Source organism: Babylonia areolata, chromosome 21 (genome assembly GCF_041734735.1).
Source record: "Babylonia areolata isolate BAREFJ2019XMU chromosome 21, ASM4173473v1, whole genome shotgun sequence".
NCBI classification, from domain to species: Eukaryota; Metazoa; Mollusca; class Gastropoda; order Neogastropoda; family Buccinidae; genus Babylonia; species Babylonia areolata.
This window is the reverse complement of record NC_134896.1, coordinates 16,415,380-16,432,213: the sequence shown is the minus strand read 5'-3', so window position 1 is coordinate 16,432,213 and position 16,834 is coordinate 16,415,380. Positions and strand designations below refer to the sequence as shown.

At 45.4% G+C, this 16,834-nt stretch overlaps 1 protein-coding gene across 1 annotated transcript; it reads right to left on the bottom strand.

The window, feature by feature from the left end:
• Nucleotides 1–7,700: 7,700 nt before the first annotated feature.
• On the bottom strand, nt 7,701–12,809 carry LOC143296572 (uncharacterized). Its single transcript, XM_076608596.1, has 4 exons — nt 12,100–12,809; nt 11,187–11,254; nt 8,610–8,874; nt 7,701–8,165 (listed from the first exon to the last, which is right to left on the bottom strand). Exons 3-4 carry the CDS (start codon nt 8,807–8,809, stop codon nt 7,988–7,990), a joined length of 378 nt encoding a protein of 125 aa, XP_076464711.1. The 5' UTR covers nt 8,810–8,874; nt 11,187–11,254; nt 12,100–12,809; the 3' UTR covers nt 7,701–7,987.
• Between the last annotated feature and the right edge of the window lie 4,025 nt (nt 12,810–16,834).

Below are 16,834 nucleotides of genomic sequence, written 5' to 3'. Positions count from 1 at the left end.
CACACACACACTCTCTCTCTCTCTTTCTGTTCTTGTTCTTGTTCTTGTTCTCTCTGTCTCTCTTTGTCTCTCTCTGTCTCTTGAGATTAAACAATATTGCCCACTGTGCAGAAGTGGCGTTGAAGATGAGATACACTTCATCTTTATGTTGTCCTGCTTTTAGTACGTTAACCCTTTCACTGCAAAACTCGCATTTATGCAGCAGCTTGGTAGAAGACCCATGTCACTGAATGATGACCAGATCATGGGTCTGTTACCCATGAACCTACTGTTCTTTATGTTCGGTGGTAGGATAGGTCATTATTTCTACACATCACTGGAAGGGGGGGGGGATCCCCAGCTGTTATCAGACACCATATTTTCTGTTTATTGCACAAGGGAATTTTTCACTCTAAATTGACTGGCGGTGAAAGGGTTAAGAGAACAGTATATTCCGCGATTGTATTATAAGGTTCTGAATCAGTTCTGGCTTAGTTTGTTGATGGTATCTGATAAAGAAAGCATTACAAAGAATTTGTCAATTTACATACACAAAGCATTTAAGTTACGATCAATTATGGTATCATAACGATTGTTTCACATTGTGCACATGTATAAGTTTAATAATGTTGTATATGACACCCCTTCATGAGGGGCAATGGCCTATATGTATGAATCATCCGAATCTCTCTCTCTCTCTGATTTTAGACTGTCTGTCTGTCTGTCTCTCTCTTTGCTTAAAGTCTTAACTCCCGAGAGCAAGGTTTCGGTTGCGCATGCGCACTAGAGCCTATCCATAAAAGGGAAAGGGGCGGAGTTTATCTATAAAAAGCGCGAGCACGTGTCCGGTAGGTTAGTAGATCGTCATATTTCTCTCCGTTTGCATGTTTTACAAACAATGTGGTCGTTTACGGTTGCCAACGTCGAGGGGCTGTCTGCATGCTTTCCAATTCTCACCGGACAGTACCACGTGCTGGTGCTATTTTTATCTGACAGACACGTCTAGCGCAAACACAAACGGCTCTAGCTCCGCCCCTTTTCTCTGCATTCAAATTTTGTATTACGTGTAGCTGACACATTTTGTACTTTCCAAAGTCAATTCAGGTCTAGATTGGAAGCTGCTAGGCAAATCTCGCTCTCTGCCATAAATGAAGCCAAACCGTAGCTTTATTAGGCTTTTATTTTGAATAAACCTTCACCGACGTCACAGTGTCAGACTCTGGTGAGAAACTGGCTTGATTCAAATCGCCCGCCATTTATAGTCCGGTTCAGGCTTTAAAGGCATTCTGTCTATACCCCACCCCCCTCTCTCTCTCTTTGCTTAAAGGCATTCTGTCTATACCCCACCCCCCCTCTCTCTCTTTGCTTAAAGGCATTCTGTCTATACCCCACCCCCCCTCTCTCTCCTTTGCTTAAAGGCATTCTGTCTATACCCCCCCCCCTCTCTCTCTTTGCTTAAAGGCATTCTGTCTATACCCCACCCCCCTCTCTCTCCTTTGCTTAAAGGCATTCTGTCTATACCCCCCCCCCTCTCTCTCTTTGCTTAAAGGCATTCTGTCTATACCCCACCCCCCCTCTCTCTCTCTGTGCTTAAAGGCATTCTGTCTATACCCCCCCCCCTCTCTCTCTTTGCTTAAAGGCATTCTGTCTATACCCCACCCCCCCTCTCTCTCTGTGCTTAAAGGCATTCTGTCTATACCCCACCCCCCCTCTCTCTCCTTTGCTTAAAGGCATTCTGTCTATACCCCCCCCCCCTCTCTCTCTTTGCTTAAAGGCATTCTGTCTATACCCCACCCCCCTCTCTCTCCTTTGCTTAAAGGCATTCTGTCTATACCCCCCCCCCTCTCTCTCTTTGCTTAAAGGCATTCTGTCTATACCCCCCCCCCTCTCTCTCTCTGTGCTTAAAGGCATTCTGTCTATACCCCCCCCCCTCTCTCTCTCTGTGCTTAAAGGCATTCTGTCTATACCCCCCCCCCTCTCTCTCTTTGCTTAAAGGCATTCTGTCTATACCCCCCCCCCCTCTCTCTCTTTGCTTAAAGGCATTCTGTCTATACCCCACCCCCCTCTCTCTCTCTCTGTGCTTAAAGGCATTCTGTCTATACCCCCCCCTCTCTCTCTTTGCTTAAAGGCATTCTGTCTATACCCCACCCCCCTCTCTCTCTTTGCTTAAAGGCATTCTGTCTATACCCCACCCCCCCTCTCTCTCTTTGCTTAAAGGCATTCTGTCTATACCCCACCCCCCTCTCTCTCTGTGCTTAAAGGCATTCTGTCTATACCCCACCCCCCCTCTCTCTCTGTGCTTAAAGGCATTCTGTCTATACCCCCCCCTCTCTCTCTCTTTGCTTAAAGGCATTCTGTCTATACCCCACCCCCCCTCTCTCTCTCTGTGCTTAAAGGCATTCTGTCTATACCCCACCCCCCCTCTCTCTCTCTTTGCTTAAGGCATTCTGTCTATACCCCACCCCCCCCTCTCTCTCTGTGCTTAAAGGCATTCTGTCTATACCCCCCCCCTCTCTCTCTGTGCTTAAAGGCATTCTGTCTATACCCCCCCCCTCTCCCTCCTCTCTCTCTCCCTGTTGCTTCTTTTTTGCTCTCTCTTTGCTATAGCAGTCTCTCCATTCTCTTTCTCCCTCCACGCCCCCCCTCTCTCCTCTCCCTCCATTCCTCTCTGTCTCCCTGTCTGTTTCTCTCTCTTTGCTTATAGACACTGTCTCTCCCCATCTCTCTCTGCTCTACGTCTCCTCCTCCCCCCCAACCCCGAACCCCTCCCTCCACGCCCCCCCCCCCCCCCTCTCTCTCTCCCTCCATTCCTCTCTGTCTCCCTGTCTGTTTCTCTCTCTTTGCTCTATAGGACACTGTCTCTCCCATCTCTCTCTGCTCTACGTCTCCTCCTCCCCCCCAACCCCGAACCCCTCCTCCACGCCCCCCCCCCCCCTCTCTCTCTCTCTCCCTCCATTCCTCTCTGTCTCCCTGTCTGTTTCTCTCTCTTTGCTCATAGGCACTGTCTCTCCCATCTCTCTCTGCTCTACGTCTCCTCCCCCCCCCCCCCCCCCAACCCTCCCTCCACGCCCCCCCCCCCCCCCTCCTCTCTCTGTGTGCTTAAAGGCAGAGTGATTTCTGTTTATTCTTTTGAAACTGAAGATGGTCTGTTGAAATTCTGTCTGTGTCTTGATATTGATCGTGACGCAAGTGGCACTCCACCACACAGAGCCTCTTTGATTCTGAACCTGCTCGTCACTGACCGTACATACATGATAAAGAGTTTCAGCTCGCTGTTACGTAAAAGGAAGTCACACTCTGTTTATCTCTCTGAGTGGCAATGTGTTTGGGTGGTGGGGGTGGGGATGGGGGTGCACGTGTGTGTGTGTGTGTGTGTGTGTGTGTGTTTGAGAGAGAGAGAGTGTGTGTGTGTGTGTGCATATGTGTGTCCGATAACAGGCTATATCTAACCAACACTTCACATAAAAGATCTCTTTCAAGCGCAAGCTGGATTACCTTGTCGTAATCTGTCAACAGTAAAGAACATGGGGGGGGTATACAAGAACATACAAAAAAAAAAAAGAAAAAAAGAACAAAACAGCACATCGCTAAACAAATCATCGACACTGCTTCATGGAATAGAAAAGAACCACAACAGAAGGGAAAATAATCATGCAAAAATTTTTCCACCATAATCATACACTGAAGATTTCGCCAGATTTTAATGCTGCTCAAGGCCCTGAGTGTGGCTTTTTTTTTTTTTTTTTTTTTTTTTTTTTAACTCTTTCACTCTTGACTCTAGACTTAAATCAATCAACATCAAGGAGCCATGTTCAAAGGACCATTCATCACGTTGGAACACAACGTGGCAGCTGCAGCTAGTTTCTCTCCCGCGCAATACAAACGGTGAGTACCCTTCGCCCCCTGACACAAGTTTGAAGTGAACACGTCCCTTCGTTTATTTATTTATAGTCTGTTCATCTAACATGATGATATCAGACTGAAAATAAATGATATTATTATTATTATTATTGGGATTATTATCATTTCTATCATAATGGTGATTGTTATTATTAATTAGAAATCGACATTTCTGTATATTCGAATGAAAAGGGGGGCTGTTCAGGTTGGAGGGGAAGGGGGGGGGGAGGGGGAGGGGATTAAGAGAGAGAGAGAGAGAGTGAGAGAGAGAGAGAGAGAGAGAGAGAACAGAATGTGGAAAAGATAAAGTACAAAATCTAAAATGGAGAGGGTGAGTGTCAGTGATTGGAGAAAGAAAAGAAACAACATAATACTGGAAGGGTGTGTGTGAGAGGCGGGACGGGGGAAGCGGGATTAGGACCAAAAAAAAAAAAAAAAAATCAATAATCAAATAATCAGTACATGAACAAGTCCATTGTGTTGTTTTGACATGTTCCAAATTGAGTGACTGGAAGCGTTGAGCCTAAAATATTTGGCTCCGGGGAGCGTGTTTCAATAATAATAATAATGGTATTTATGTACCGCTGAACCCTGTGCAGAGACATATCAAAGCGCTTTCGCACCAGTCATTCACACCCACGCATAACTCTAAAACTGGAGAAACTGAAGACAAGGAAGAGGCAGGGAAGGGAGGCTATTTTGGGAAGAGGTGGGTTTTAAGGCCAGACTTGAAGGAGCTGAGTGTGGAGACTTGAAGCGAAAGTTCATTCCAATTGTAAGGTCCAGAGACAGAGAAAGAACGGCGGCCAATAGTCGAGAGTTTGAATCTGGGTATGCGTAAACAGAGTGGATCCGAAGCCGATCGTAGTGAGCGAGATGGAGTGTAGAGGTGAAGGCGGCCACAGAGATAGGAAGGGGCTGATTAGTGAATACATTTATAACATAGAGTGCTGATCTTGTACTTTATTCTGTGTGAGACAGGGAGCCAGGGAGCCACTAACTTGGCGACGAAAGAGTTAATGCGAAGCGATCAAAGTAATCAACACAGCATGGGCAACCACAACATTACAGACATTACGGTGTTAAAGACGTATAAAAACACCAACAACAAAACAACAACAACAACAAAAACACCCTAAAAAACCACCAGCAACGCACAGAAATTACAAGGAAGGCATACGTTTGACAAGATAAAGCGCATAGAGCTTCAAGAATATGCGCTATAGCAAGAAGTCTTCATAAATAAATACAAGATACCATTATTTTACACCATACTGTAATTACCAATGTGTCAACAAGCAGAATTCTTGTCCTATACTTCTGACTGGTCCCAGTCTGCAAGTCAGCTGATACAAGTTTCAGAGAGGAGGTAGAGAAGAGAAAATAGTTTCTGCATTCAGGCTGGCATGGCTGAATGTGTGTGTGTGTGTGTATGGGTGTGTGTGTGTGTGTGTGTGTGTGTGTGTGTGTGTGTGTGTGTGTGTGTGTGTGTGTGTGTGTGTGTGTGTGCTTGTCACACGAGCACGTGCATGAGTGTAGACAACGAATGTTTTAAGAGTCTGAAAGAGACAGACAGACAGACAGAAAGACAGACAGAGACAGACAGACAGACAGAAAGACAGACAGAGACAGACAGACAGACAGATACACACACACACACACACACACACACACACACACACACACACACACACACACACAGATGGAAGGATAATGGAGAAAGAAAAGAGAGAGGGGCCAGGAACAAAATCAGATCCTTCCAAAGTACATACAGTGTATAGCAGGACCATTCCATATAGCAACCATCATCACCAGCACCACATCAAAGAGAGGCTGGCTATCTGTCGGAATGGCACTTTCGTGACGATCTATGTCAAGAGATGCAGATGAAGTTTTCAACAGACCATCTTCAGTTCACAGATCAAAGTGAACTACCAGCAACACACCACCCCCTATAACTCATTCAAGAACCGAGAGAGAGAGAGAGAGAGGGGGGGGGGAGAGAGAAGGATGGAGAGATGGAGAGAGAGATGGAGAGACACAGAGAGAGAGAGAAAGACAGACAGACAGAGACAGAGAGATAGATACAGAGAGAGAGACAGACAGAGAGACAGAGACATAGAGACAGAGAGATAGACAGACAGAGAGACAGACGGAGAGTCAGACAGACAGAGAAATAGACAGAGAGACACAGAGAGAGAGCGAGAGAGAGATGGAGAGAGAGAGATAGAGAGAGAGACAGACATACAGAGACAGAGAGACAGACAGACAGAGACAGAGAGATAGACAGACAGACAGACAGACAGAGAAAGAGAGAGAGACAGAGAGATAGACAGACATACATACAGACAGACAGAGACAAAGAGACAGAGAAAGAGAGACAGACAGGCAGACAGACAGACAGAGAAAGAGAGACAGAAAGTGTGAGTGTGTGTGTGTGTGTGCGCGCGCGCGCGCGCGTGTGTGTGTGTGTGTGCGTGTGTGTGTGTGTGTGTGTGTGCGTGTGTGTGTGTGTGTGTGTGTGTGTGTGTGTGTGGCTCTTAGTGGCTCTCTCACTGCTGTCGCGCTGTGCTGTGCTGTACTGTGCTGTGTGTGCCTGTACTGTTTCTGATAGAATCCATCCTGACTTCTGTCACTATCATTACTGCCTGTCACTGGGCCAATTCCTGCGGTACCTGCTCTCCGCCCTATTCTGATAATATAGGTCTGCAGCGGTTCCACCAGTGAGATATAATGTTCACGATAGATGGTTTATGTAACGGGTTCCGCGTGCACTGTCAGACAGGCTGACGGAAAACAACAACAACAACAAAAAACAGAAGAGGCTATGCTATGTAAATGTTTATCAGTTCATACAGTATATGTGTGTGCGCGCGCGTGTATGTTTGTCAGCATACATTAATGTGTGTGTAAGTGTGAGTGTGTGTGTGTGTGTGTGTGTGTGTGTGTGTGTGTGTGTGTGTGGATGTGTGTGTGTGTGTGGATGTGTGTGTGTGTACGTTCGTGCGCGTGTATACATGTGTGTGTGTGTGTGTGTGTGTGTGTGTGTGTGTGTGTGTGTGTGTGAGGTTCGGTGTATTCGTGTAAGTGTGCGTGTGTGCATATGTATGTGTGTGTGGTGGCTGAGAAGGGCGCACGTGTGTGTGTGTGTGTGTGTGTGTGTGTGTATGAGTGTGTGTGTGTTTGTGTGCGTTTGTATGTGTGCATGTGTGTGTGCATGTGTGTAAGTGCACGCGCATGTGAATACTATGTGTTCGTGGCGAAAGAGACAGACAGACAGACAGACAGACACAGACAGAGTACCTAAAATCATAAGTTACAGACATGACATCGCAGAACTTTGTTATGGTGAACCCATTCAAAGTAAATGAAAAACATCTTTTTACGTTTTCTGTTATCTTACCCTCTTCGCGTCAGTTAACTGTACGAGTCACATGACCAATATATATGGGTGCATGCATACAGAAAATGAGAAGATGGAAGATACTTATACGGATAAAAGCCACGGCCCATTTTGAAAGAGTATACAAAAATCATAGCAAATAGTTTGATCAAACAAAGTGAAATAGGCAGTTATATCCACGAGAACTTTAAAGAGCGTATTTTGAAGGCTTCATATAAGTACATGGCAAACTTCTTTGTAACATCCTCTTGAGTCGAAACCTTAAGTCAAATCAGTTTGAGTACTTACGTCTGTCCACGAGATTTTAAATTAAGGGAATGAAGTTTGATATAACTCAGGGCAGGACATTGAAACACAAACTTCTGCTATGTTTTTACACAATGGACATAACACGCCTACCTTCTCAGTGTTGTTTATTACGATATCAACGGACAAGAATATCAGACATTGCTAATATAAATCTTGTGAGGAAGGCAGGAAGGAAGAAAGTTCGTTCAATGTCAGTTTACAAATACTGGTAAAAGAAGACAGCACGTGTATTCAAACATCATAAACATGGTTTGAATGTCTATCTGGTTTCGCTGATGACGAATTGAGAGAGAGACACAGAGACACAGAGAGAGACACAGAGACAGAGACAGAGAGACGGGGGACGCAAAACTCTGAACTCAGAACGATTTGTTAATCAACATATTTTGTGGAATCTCACATAGAACAGGTCACACATGCGACCAGTTTTGCATGTACGTACGGAGGGCAGGGAAGACTGCCGCACTGAGTGATGACAGGATAAAACAAGGCGCCATTGTTGTCCTCATGTCCACCCTGACAGCCCTCTCTGTGCTCATCAACACACATGAATTCCGTTCTGCCCTTATGACAGTGATGGCCTAGAGGTAACGCGTCCGCCTAGGAAGCGAGAGAATCTGAACGCGCTGGTTCGAATCACGGCTCGGCCGCCGATATTTTCTCCCCCTCTACTAAACTTTGAGTGGTGGTCTGGACGCTAGTCATTCGGATGAGACGATAAACCGAGGTCCCGTGTGCAGCATGCACTTAGCGCACGTAAAAGAACCCACGGCAACAAAAGGGTTGCTCCTGGCAAAATTCTGTAGAAAAATCCACTTGGATAGGTAAAACAAATAAAACTGCATGCAGGAAAAAAAAAAAAAGGGGGGGGGGGGGGGGGGGGGGGGGGGGGGGGTGGCGCTCTCAGTGTAGCGACGCGCTCTTCCTGGGGAGAGCAGTCCGAATTTCCGACAGAGAAATCTGTTGAGATAAAAAGAAGAGAGAGAGAGACAGAGACAGAGACAAATGATTCCCGGACATGATGTGCCCTTTGCACTGGGTGGTCCACCCGGACGGACAAGTAGGGGAAGCTGGGATTATGAGGGTTGTGGCCTGAGGAGCCCGGCACACGGAGCACACCACGTCCTGCTCGGCATGTCCTGTAAACCCTTGGTATTCTGCACCGTAGACGGTGGCACGAGAGGCGGGGATACTGCCGTTGTCAAGCTCGGGTTTCATCACCACCAGACACAGGTAATTGGAGCCACCGCCAGTGTGAGCATACCATGACCCCGCAGTAGCTCCTGAAACTAATCATCAAAATTATACACCACCACATTGCACAGCGTGAAAATCTGCCCTTCATTGTGAAGGAGACATCACATTGATGACCCGCATGAAGAGCCGTCAAGAGGAAAAAGTCAGTGGTTTGACCACCATGGACTCTCTTCCCATGCTACCATCCTCTGTTCCATCCTGACCATCATTACTGACTATATCCACTGGAACACTGAGGGGTCATTCCCTGATCATGTTGTGTCTGTGTTATTCAAGCTGATTTAATGCCTACTCTCTCTTTTTATGTGTGTGTGTGTGTGTGTGTGTGTGTGTGTGTGTGTGTGTGTGTGCAGATAGATAGATAGATAAATAGAGAGAGAGAGAGAGAGAGAGAGAGAGAGAGAGAGAGAGAGAGAGAGAGAGAGAGAGAGAGAGAAGAGAACACTGAACACTGAATGATTTTAAATGACATAGGCCAACAGCCCCTACTCGTTAGATATGGATGATGAAGACCAATATTAGCATTCAACTCGTATCCAATCCTGTCTCTTTCTTTGGTTTCCCGCCCCCTACCTTCAACACACACATCATCACGTTCACTTATTTTCTTTTCTTTCTTTTTTTTTTTGAGAGAGAGAGAAGAGAAAGAGATAAAGAGAGAAGAGAGACAGAGAGACAGAGAGAGACAAACAGACCGACGGACAGACATCAGGATTTTTTAGTTTGACCGTTTGCTCACTCTGGCACGTGCAGGGCTGCCGAGATGTTGTTGTCCAGGGATCCCCTGATGGAGGTCCACAGGGGGACACAGACAGGTGGACTGACGGAGGGGAAGAGACAAACAGACTGACGGAGAGGAAGAGACAAACAGTCTGACGGAGAGGAAGAGACAAACAGACTGAGAGGAAGAGACAAACACTGACTGAGAGGAAGAGACAAACAGACTGACGGAGAGGAAGAGACAAACAGACTGACTAGAGAGGAAGAGACAAACAGACTGACGGAGAGGAAGAGACAAACAGACTGACGGAGGGGAAGAGACAAACAGACTGACAGAGGGGAAGAGACAAACAGACTGACGGAGAGGAAGAGACAAACAGAGACAAACAGACTGACGGAGAGGAAGAGACAAACAGACTGACGGAGAGGAAGAGACAAACAGACTGACGGAGAGGAAGAGACAAACAGAGACAGACTGACAGAGGGGAAGAGACAAACAGACTGACGGAGAGGAAGAGACAAACAGACTGACAGAGGGGAAAAGACAAACAGAGACAAACAGACGGAGAGGAAGAGACAAACAGACTGACGGAGGGGAAGAGACAAACAGACTGACAGAGGGGAAGAGACAAACAGAGACAAACAGACTGACGGAGGGGAAGAGACAAACAGACTGACGGAGAGGAAGAGACAAACAGAGACAAACAGACTGACGGAGAGAAAGAAACAAACAGAGACAAACAGACTGACGGAGAGGAAGAGACAAACAGACTGACGGAGAGGAAGAGACAAACAGAGACAAACAGACTGACAGAGGGGAAGAGACAAACAGACTGACGGAGAGGAAGAGACAAACAGACTGACGGAGAGGAAGAGACAAACAGAGACAAACAGACTGACGGAGAGGAAGAGACAAACAGAGACAAACAGACTGACGGAGGGGAAGAGACAAACAGACTGACTATAGAGGAAGAGACAAACAGAGACAAACAGACTGACAGAGAGGAAGAGACAAACAGACTGACGGAGAGGAAGAGACAAACAGACTGACGGAGAGGAAGAGACAAACAGAGACAAACAGACTGACGGAGAAGAAGAGACAAACAGACTGACGGAGAAGAAGAGACAAACAGAGACAAACAGACTGACGGAGGGGAAGAGACAAACAGACTGACTAGAGGGGAAGAGACAAACAGAGACAAACAGACTGACAGAGGGGAAGAGACAAACAGACTGACAGAGGGGAAGAGACAAACAGACTGACAGAGAGAAAGAGACAAACAGACTGACAGAGAGGAAGAGACAAACAGAGACAAACAGACTGACGGAGAGGAAGAGACAAACAGACTGACAGAGGGGAAGAGACAAACAGACTGACGGAAAGGAAGAGACAAACAGAGACAGACTGACGGAGGGGAAGAGACAAACAGACTGACAGAGAGACAGAGACAAACAGACTGACAGAGAGGAAGAGACAAACAGACTGACAGAGAGGAAGAGACAAACAGACTGACTAGAGAGGAAAGAAAGACAATCAGACACCCAGAGGGAGAGACAGAGGGAGAGACAGGACAGACAGAGAGGGAGAAAGAGGCAGTGCAATATACTCAGAACTCACCAGAATAGACCAGGGACGTATTGTCTGGACATGTCGTTCGCTCCCATCTTACGAATGTGGACCGGACCCTATAATCAAAAGAAAAAATCGAAAGAAAAAAAAAAAAATCCGGGCGTCTCTTCTTAGGGCCTTACATGCCAGCCAGAAAAAACAACAACACAACAACAACAGAAATCATTCCATGTGTGTTTAAGACGCGAAATAAGTGTTTTCAGTGTTTTGATAGAGATGAATGTGTCTCTGAAGAAGGTTGCCATACCTCGTTCTGTGGCGTTTTTCGTGGTTGCAGTTGCTTTTAGGTTTTGTTTGTTTGTTTGTTTTTGGCTTTTGTGTGTGTGTGTGTGTGTGTGTGTGTGTGTGTGTGTGTGTGTGTGTGTGTGTGTGTGTGTGTGTGTGTGTGTGTGTGTGTGTGTGTGTGTGTGTGTGGTTTTCTGCAAGGACATGCGTGTTAGAAGCTACGTAAGTGTGCTGATGTAGAAGTTAGAATTTAATCTCTATCCCTCACTGACGAACTACTTCTGGTATGCAGCTCCATATGTTTGTATTGGCAGTACGATATTCTGGTCTCTGTCTGTCTGCCTCTCTCTAAAAAGTGTGCTGATGCAGAAGAAAGATATCTGTTCCTCACTCACCAAGTACTTCTGGCTTGCAACTTACATGTTTGTATTGGCAGTACGATATTCTGGCCACATGGTTAATCTCTCTCTCTCTCTCTCTCTCTCTCTCTCTCTGCGTGTCTTAAACATTCACACTGAGCCTTTTCACTCCTTTTTCCTTTCTTTTTTTTTTCTTAATCGTACTTTTATGGTATGTTATCTGGAGTTATTGATAATTGTGAACATCCTCGCACGAGCGCTCGCGCGCATGTGTGTGTGTGTGTGTGTGTGTAAGGTACCATACCAAACGTACTTACGATTGTGTCCATTGCTTAGACGCTGTCTGGAAGTTTCTCAAAGGCTTCCTTCAGGTCCGTTATCTCTTCGTTTGTCTTCGCCGCCTCTCCTTCTACCAGCTCGTCCTCCACTTGACGTTGCCCCTTTGGCCAGTGTCTCCTTCTGCCCGGCCATGTCTTCATCCAGCTCTTCCTTCAGTCTGTCATCGCCCTCCTTCCGTGCTTCCTTCTCGTGTGTCAAGCCCTCCTTCAATCAAGTGTGAGTCTTCCTCCTTGAGCTGTTCTTTCAAGTTCTTGTATAGTTGCTCCACTCGGTCTTTGACAAAAGAGTCTCCCTGTTCCACCCAAATCTCGTAGCAGTTGAAGGTCTGGAATTGCTCACTTCAAACTATTCAGGGAGCAGTGGTTAAGGTTAGTCATTGTTCTATTGGCAGGAAACTGGCTGCAGCTGTGAAGCTTTGTTACAGTGTGAAAAACGGTCCTTTTAACATGACCCCTGAAAAGTCGACTAAAGTCACCCATGGCAGTGAAAGAGTTAAAGAGGGCAGCAGGAGACAGAGGATTTGTCCTTTTGTGGCGAACTGACCAATGGCTCTGCTGTTCCAAGCCTGAGAAAGATTAACAAACAGAATACTGCAGGATAGAACAGTCCGCTCTATGGCTTGAGAATTTCTGCAAAACCAGTTTGATGGATAAAGTCCTGACGCTAAAATTAACATTCGGGGCTTCAATACCGGGCCTTTGGTTTGGTGTTTTATAAGTGTATAGAGTGACACTTGAACCACGAATATTGCATAATGAGTAGAAATGATGAGAGGCAGCCAATGACAGTCTTCGTAGCGGCAATGAAAGGATCCAGTTCATCATATTGTGTGTGTGTGTGTGTGTGTGTGTGGTGTGTGTGTGTGTGTGTGTGAGTGAGCGGAAAGACCTCAACAACCAGTCACCGCTAGTTTACAGGCTCCCCTCTGTCCGTCCTACTCCCTACCCCCACCCCCGTCGGCTTCCCTACCCCCCCCCCCCCCACCCCCCGCACTCTACCCCCCCTCACATACCCCCCCCCCCTTCCTGCCCCCCAGCAACCCTTCTTCGCAATCTCTCCACACTGACAGCAGTCTGTATCACCCTCACAAAATCCTGCTTGTCCTCTTCACGCTCCTCCATAAAAAGCCACGTGTCTTCGTGTGTGTGTGTGTGTGTGTATGTGTGTGTGTGTGTGTGTGTGTGTGTGTGTGTGTGTGTGTGCGCGCGCGCTAGTTTGTGTGTGTGTGTGTGTGTGTGTGTGTGTGTGTGTGTGTGTGTGTGTGTGTGTGTGTGTGTGTGTGTGTGTGTGTGTGTGTGTCTTCCTGCTTCTCTTTAAAGCCATGTGTCTGAGTCTTTTGCTTCCTCACTTCGTTGCGTTATCAACAACACCCCCCCAACCCCCCCCCACCTCCCCACCAAACACACACACACCCACCCCCTCAACCCGTCTTCCCCTTTCTTACAAACACACACACACACACACACACACACACGCACACACACAGACACACAGACACAGACACAGACACAGACACACACACACACACACACACACACACACACACACACACACACACACACACACACACACACACACACACCGATGCGTTGGTTAGGCTTTGAGAAATGTGAAGAAAAGGGCGTGAACAAGTGTGGAAGTGTGAACAAAAGTGAGCAACTTGAGTAAATCCCAGAAGTTCACAGCTTTAATCTATTCAAGGAGTCAAAAAAATGGAATCAGTTCTAAATGTTTACGTTTACAACTTGATTCTGTCCACAGATATTTTTTTTACAGCTCGCGTCAGTTCAGTTTAGTTAAAGTTTCATCAATGCATCCAATATTAACAGCTTTGATCATTGCTATATGTTCACAGGCTGAACCTGACCCAAGACGTTTTCGTTGGAATCAGCCGTGGATGATGTTTGCTACACCTTGAATCATTCCAAGCTGTCTACAGAGACTGAATGGATTGACAATGTTTTCACTGCACCTTGAATCACTGAACGATGCTTGCAGCTAATCAAACCCAAGGTTTGTTTATATTTCGAATCACTCCAACATTTCATCTGTCTACAGCTTTGATCACTACAAGATTGATACAGCTCGAATCACAGGCTCCAACATTTCATCTGTCTACAGCTTTGATCACTACAAGATTGATACAGCTCGAATCACTCCAAGAATTGTCTACAGCTTTGATCACTACAAGATTGACACAGCTCGAGTCACTCCATGATTTGTCTACAGCTTTGATCACTACAAGATTGATACAGCTCGAATCACCCCAAGATTTGTCTACAGCTTTGATCACTACAAGACTGACACAGCTCGAATCACTCCAAGATTTGTCTACAGCTTTGATCGCTACAAGATTGATACAGCTCGAGTCACAGGCTCCAACATTTCATCTGTCTACAGCTTTGATCACTACAAGATTGATACAGCTCGAATCACTCCAAGAATTGTCTACAGCTTTGATCACTACAAGATTGACACAGCTCGAGTCACTCCATGATTTGTCTACAGCTTTGATCACTACAAGATTGATACAGCTCGAATCACCCCAAGATTTGTCTACAGCTTTGATCACTACAAGATTGATACAGCTCGAGTCACTCCAACATTTCATCTGTCTACAGCTTTGATCACTACAAGATTGATACAGCTCGAGTCACAGGCTCCAACATTTCATCTGTCTACAGCTTTGATCACTACAAGATTGATACAGCTCGAGTCACTCCAACATTTCATCTGTCTACAGCTTTGATCACTACAAGATTGATACAGCTCGAATCACTCCAAGATTTGTCTACACCTTTGATCACTACAAGATTGATACAGCTCGTGTCACTCCAACATTTCATATGTCTACAGCTTTGAACACTATAAGATTGATACAGCTCGAATCACTCCAACATTTCATCTGTCTACAGCTTTGATCACTACAAGATTGATACAGCTCGAATAACTCCAACATTTCATCTGTCTACAGCTTTGATCACTACAAGATTGATACAGCTCGAATCACTCCACGATTTGTCTACAGCTTTGATCACTACAGGATTGATACAGCTCGAGTCACTCCAACATTTCATATGTCTACAGCTTTGAACACTATAAGATTGATACAGCTCGAATCACTCCAACATTTCATCTGTCTACAGCTTTGATCACTACAAGATTGATACAGCTCGAATCACTCCAACATTTCATCTGTCTACAGCTTTGATCACTACAAGATTGATACAGCTCGAATAACTCCAACATTTCATCTGTCTACAGCTTTGATCACTACAAGATTGATACAGCTCGAGTCACTCCAACATTTCATCTGTCTACAGCTTTGATCACTACAAGATTGATACAGCTCGAATCACTCCAAGATTTGTCTACACCTTTGATCACTACAGGATTGATACAGCTCGAGTCACTCCAACATTTCATCTGTCTACAGCTTTGATCACTACAAGATTGATACAGCTCGAATCACTCCAAGATTTGTCTACAGCTTTGATCACTACAAGACTGACACAGCTCGAATCACTCCAAGATTTGTCTACAGCTTTGATCACTACAGGATTGATACAGCTCGAGTCACTCCAAGATTTGTCTACAGCTTTGATCACTACAAGATTGATACAGCTCGAATCACTCCAAGATTTGTCTACAGCTTTGATCACAACAAGATCGATACAGCTCGAATAACTCCAACATTTCATCTGTCTACAGCTTTGATCACTACAAGATTGATACAGCTCGAATCACTCCAAGATTTCATCTGTCTACAGCTTTGATCACTACAAGATTGATACAGCTCGAATCACTCCAAGAATTGTCTACAGCTTTGATCACTACAAGATTGACACAGCTCGAGTCACTCCATGATTTGTCTACAGCTTTGATCACTACAAGATTGATACAGCTCGAATCACCCCAAGATTTGTCTACAGCTTTGATCACTACAAGACTGACACAGCTCGAATCACTCCAAGATTTGTCTACAGCTTTGATCGCTACAGGATTGATACAGCTCGAGTCACTCCAACATTTCATCTGTCTACAGCTTTCATCACTACAAGATTAATACAGCTCGAGTCACTCCAACATTTCATCTATCTACAGCTTTGATCACTACAAGATTAATACAGCTCGAGTCACTCCAACATTTCATCTGTCTACAGCTTTCATCACTACAAGATTAATACAGCTCGAGTCACTCCAACATTTCATCTATCTACAGCTTTGATCACTACAAGATTGATACAGCTCGAGTCACTCCAACATTTCATCTGTCTACAGCTTTCATCACTACAAGATTAATACAGCTCGAGTCACTCCAACATTTCATCTGTCTACAGCTTTGATCACTACAAGATTGATACAGCTCGAGTCACTCCAAGATTTCATCCGTCTACAGCTTTGATCACTCCAAGATTAATACAGCTCGAATCACTCCAAGATTTCATCTGTCTACAGCTTTCATCACTACAAGATTGATACAGCTCGAGTCACTCCAAGATTTCATCTGTCTACAGCTTTCATCACTACAAGATTGATACAGCTCGAATCACTCCAAGATTTCATCTGTCTACAGCTTTCATCACTACAAGATTGATACAGCTCGAGTCACTCCAACATTTCATCTGTCTACAGCTTTGATCACTACAAGATTGATACAGCTCGAATCATTCCAAGATTTGACTACAGCTTTGATCACTACAAGATTGACAC

Coding starts and splice junctions, on each gene's coding strand:
- LOC143296572 (XM_076608596.1), bottom strand. CDS start 8,809: ATGAAACCCGAGCTTGACAACGGCAGTATCCCCGCCTCTCGTGCCACC. Junction 8,166..8,609: donor CAGTGCAAAGGGCACATCAT/GTCCGGGAATCA, acceptor TCTAGGCCATCA/CTGTCATAAGGGCAGAACGG.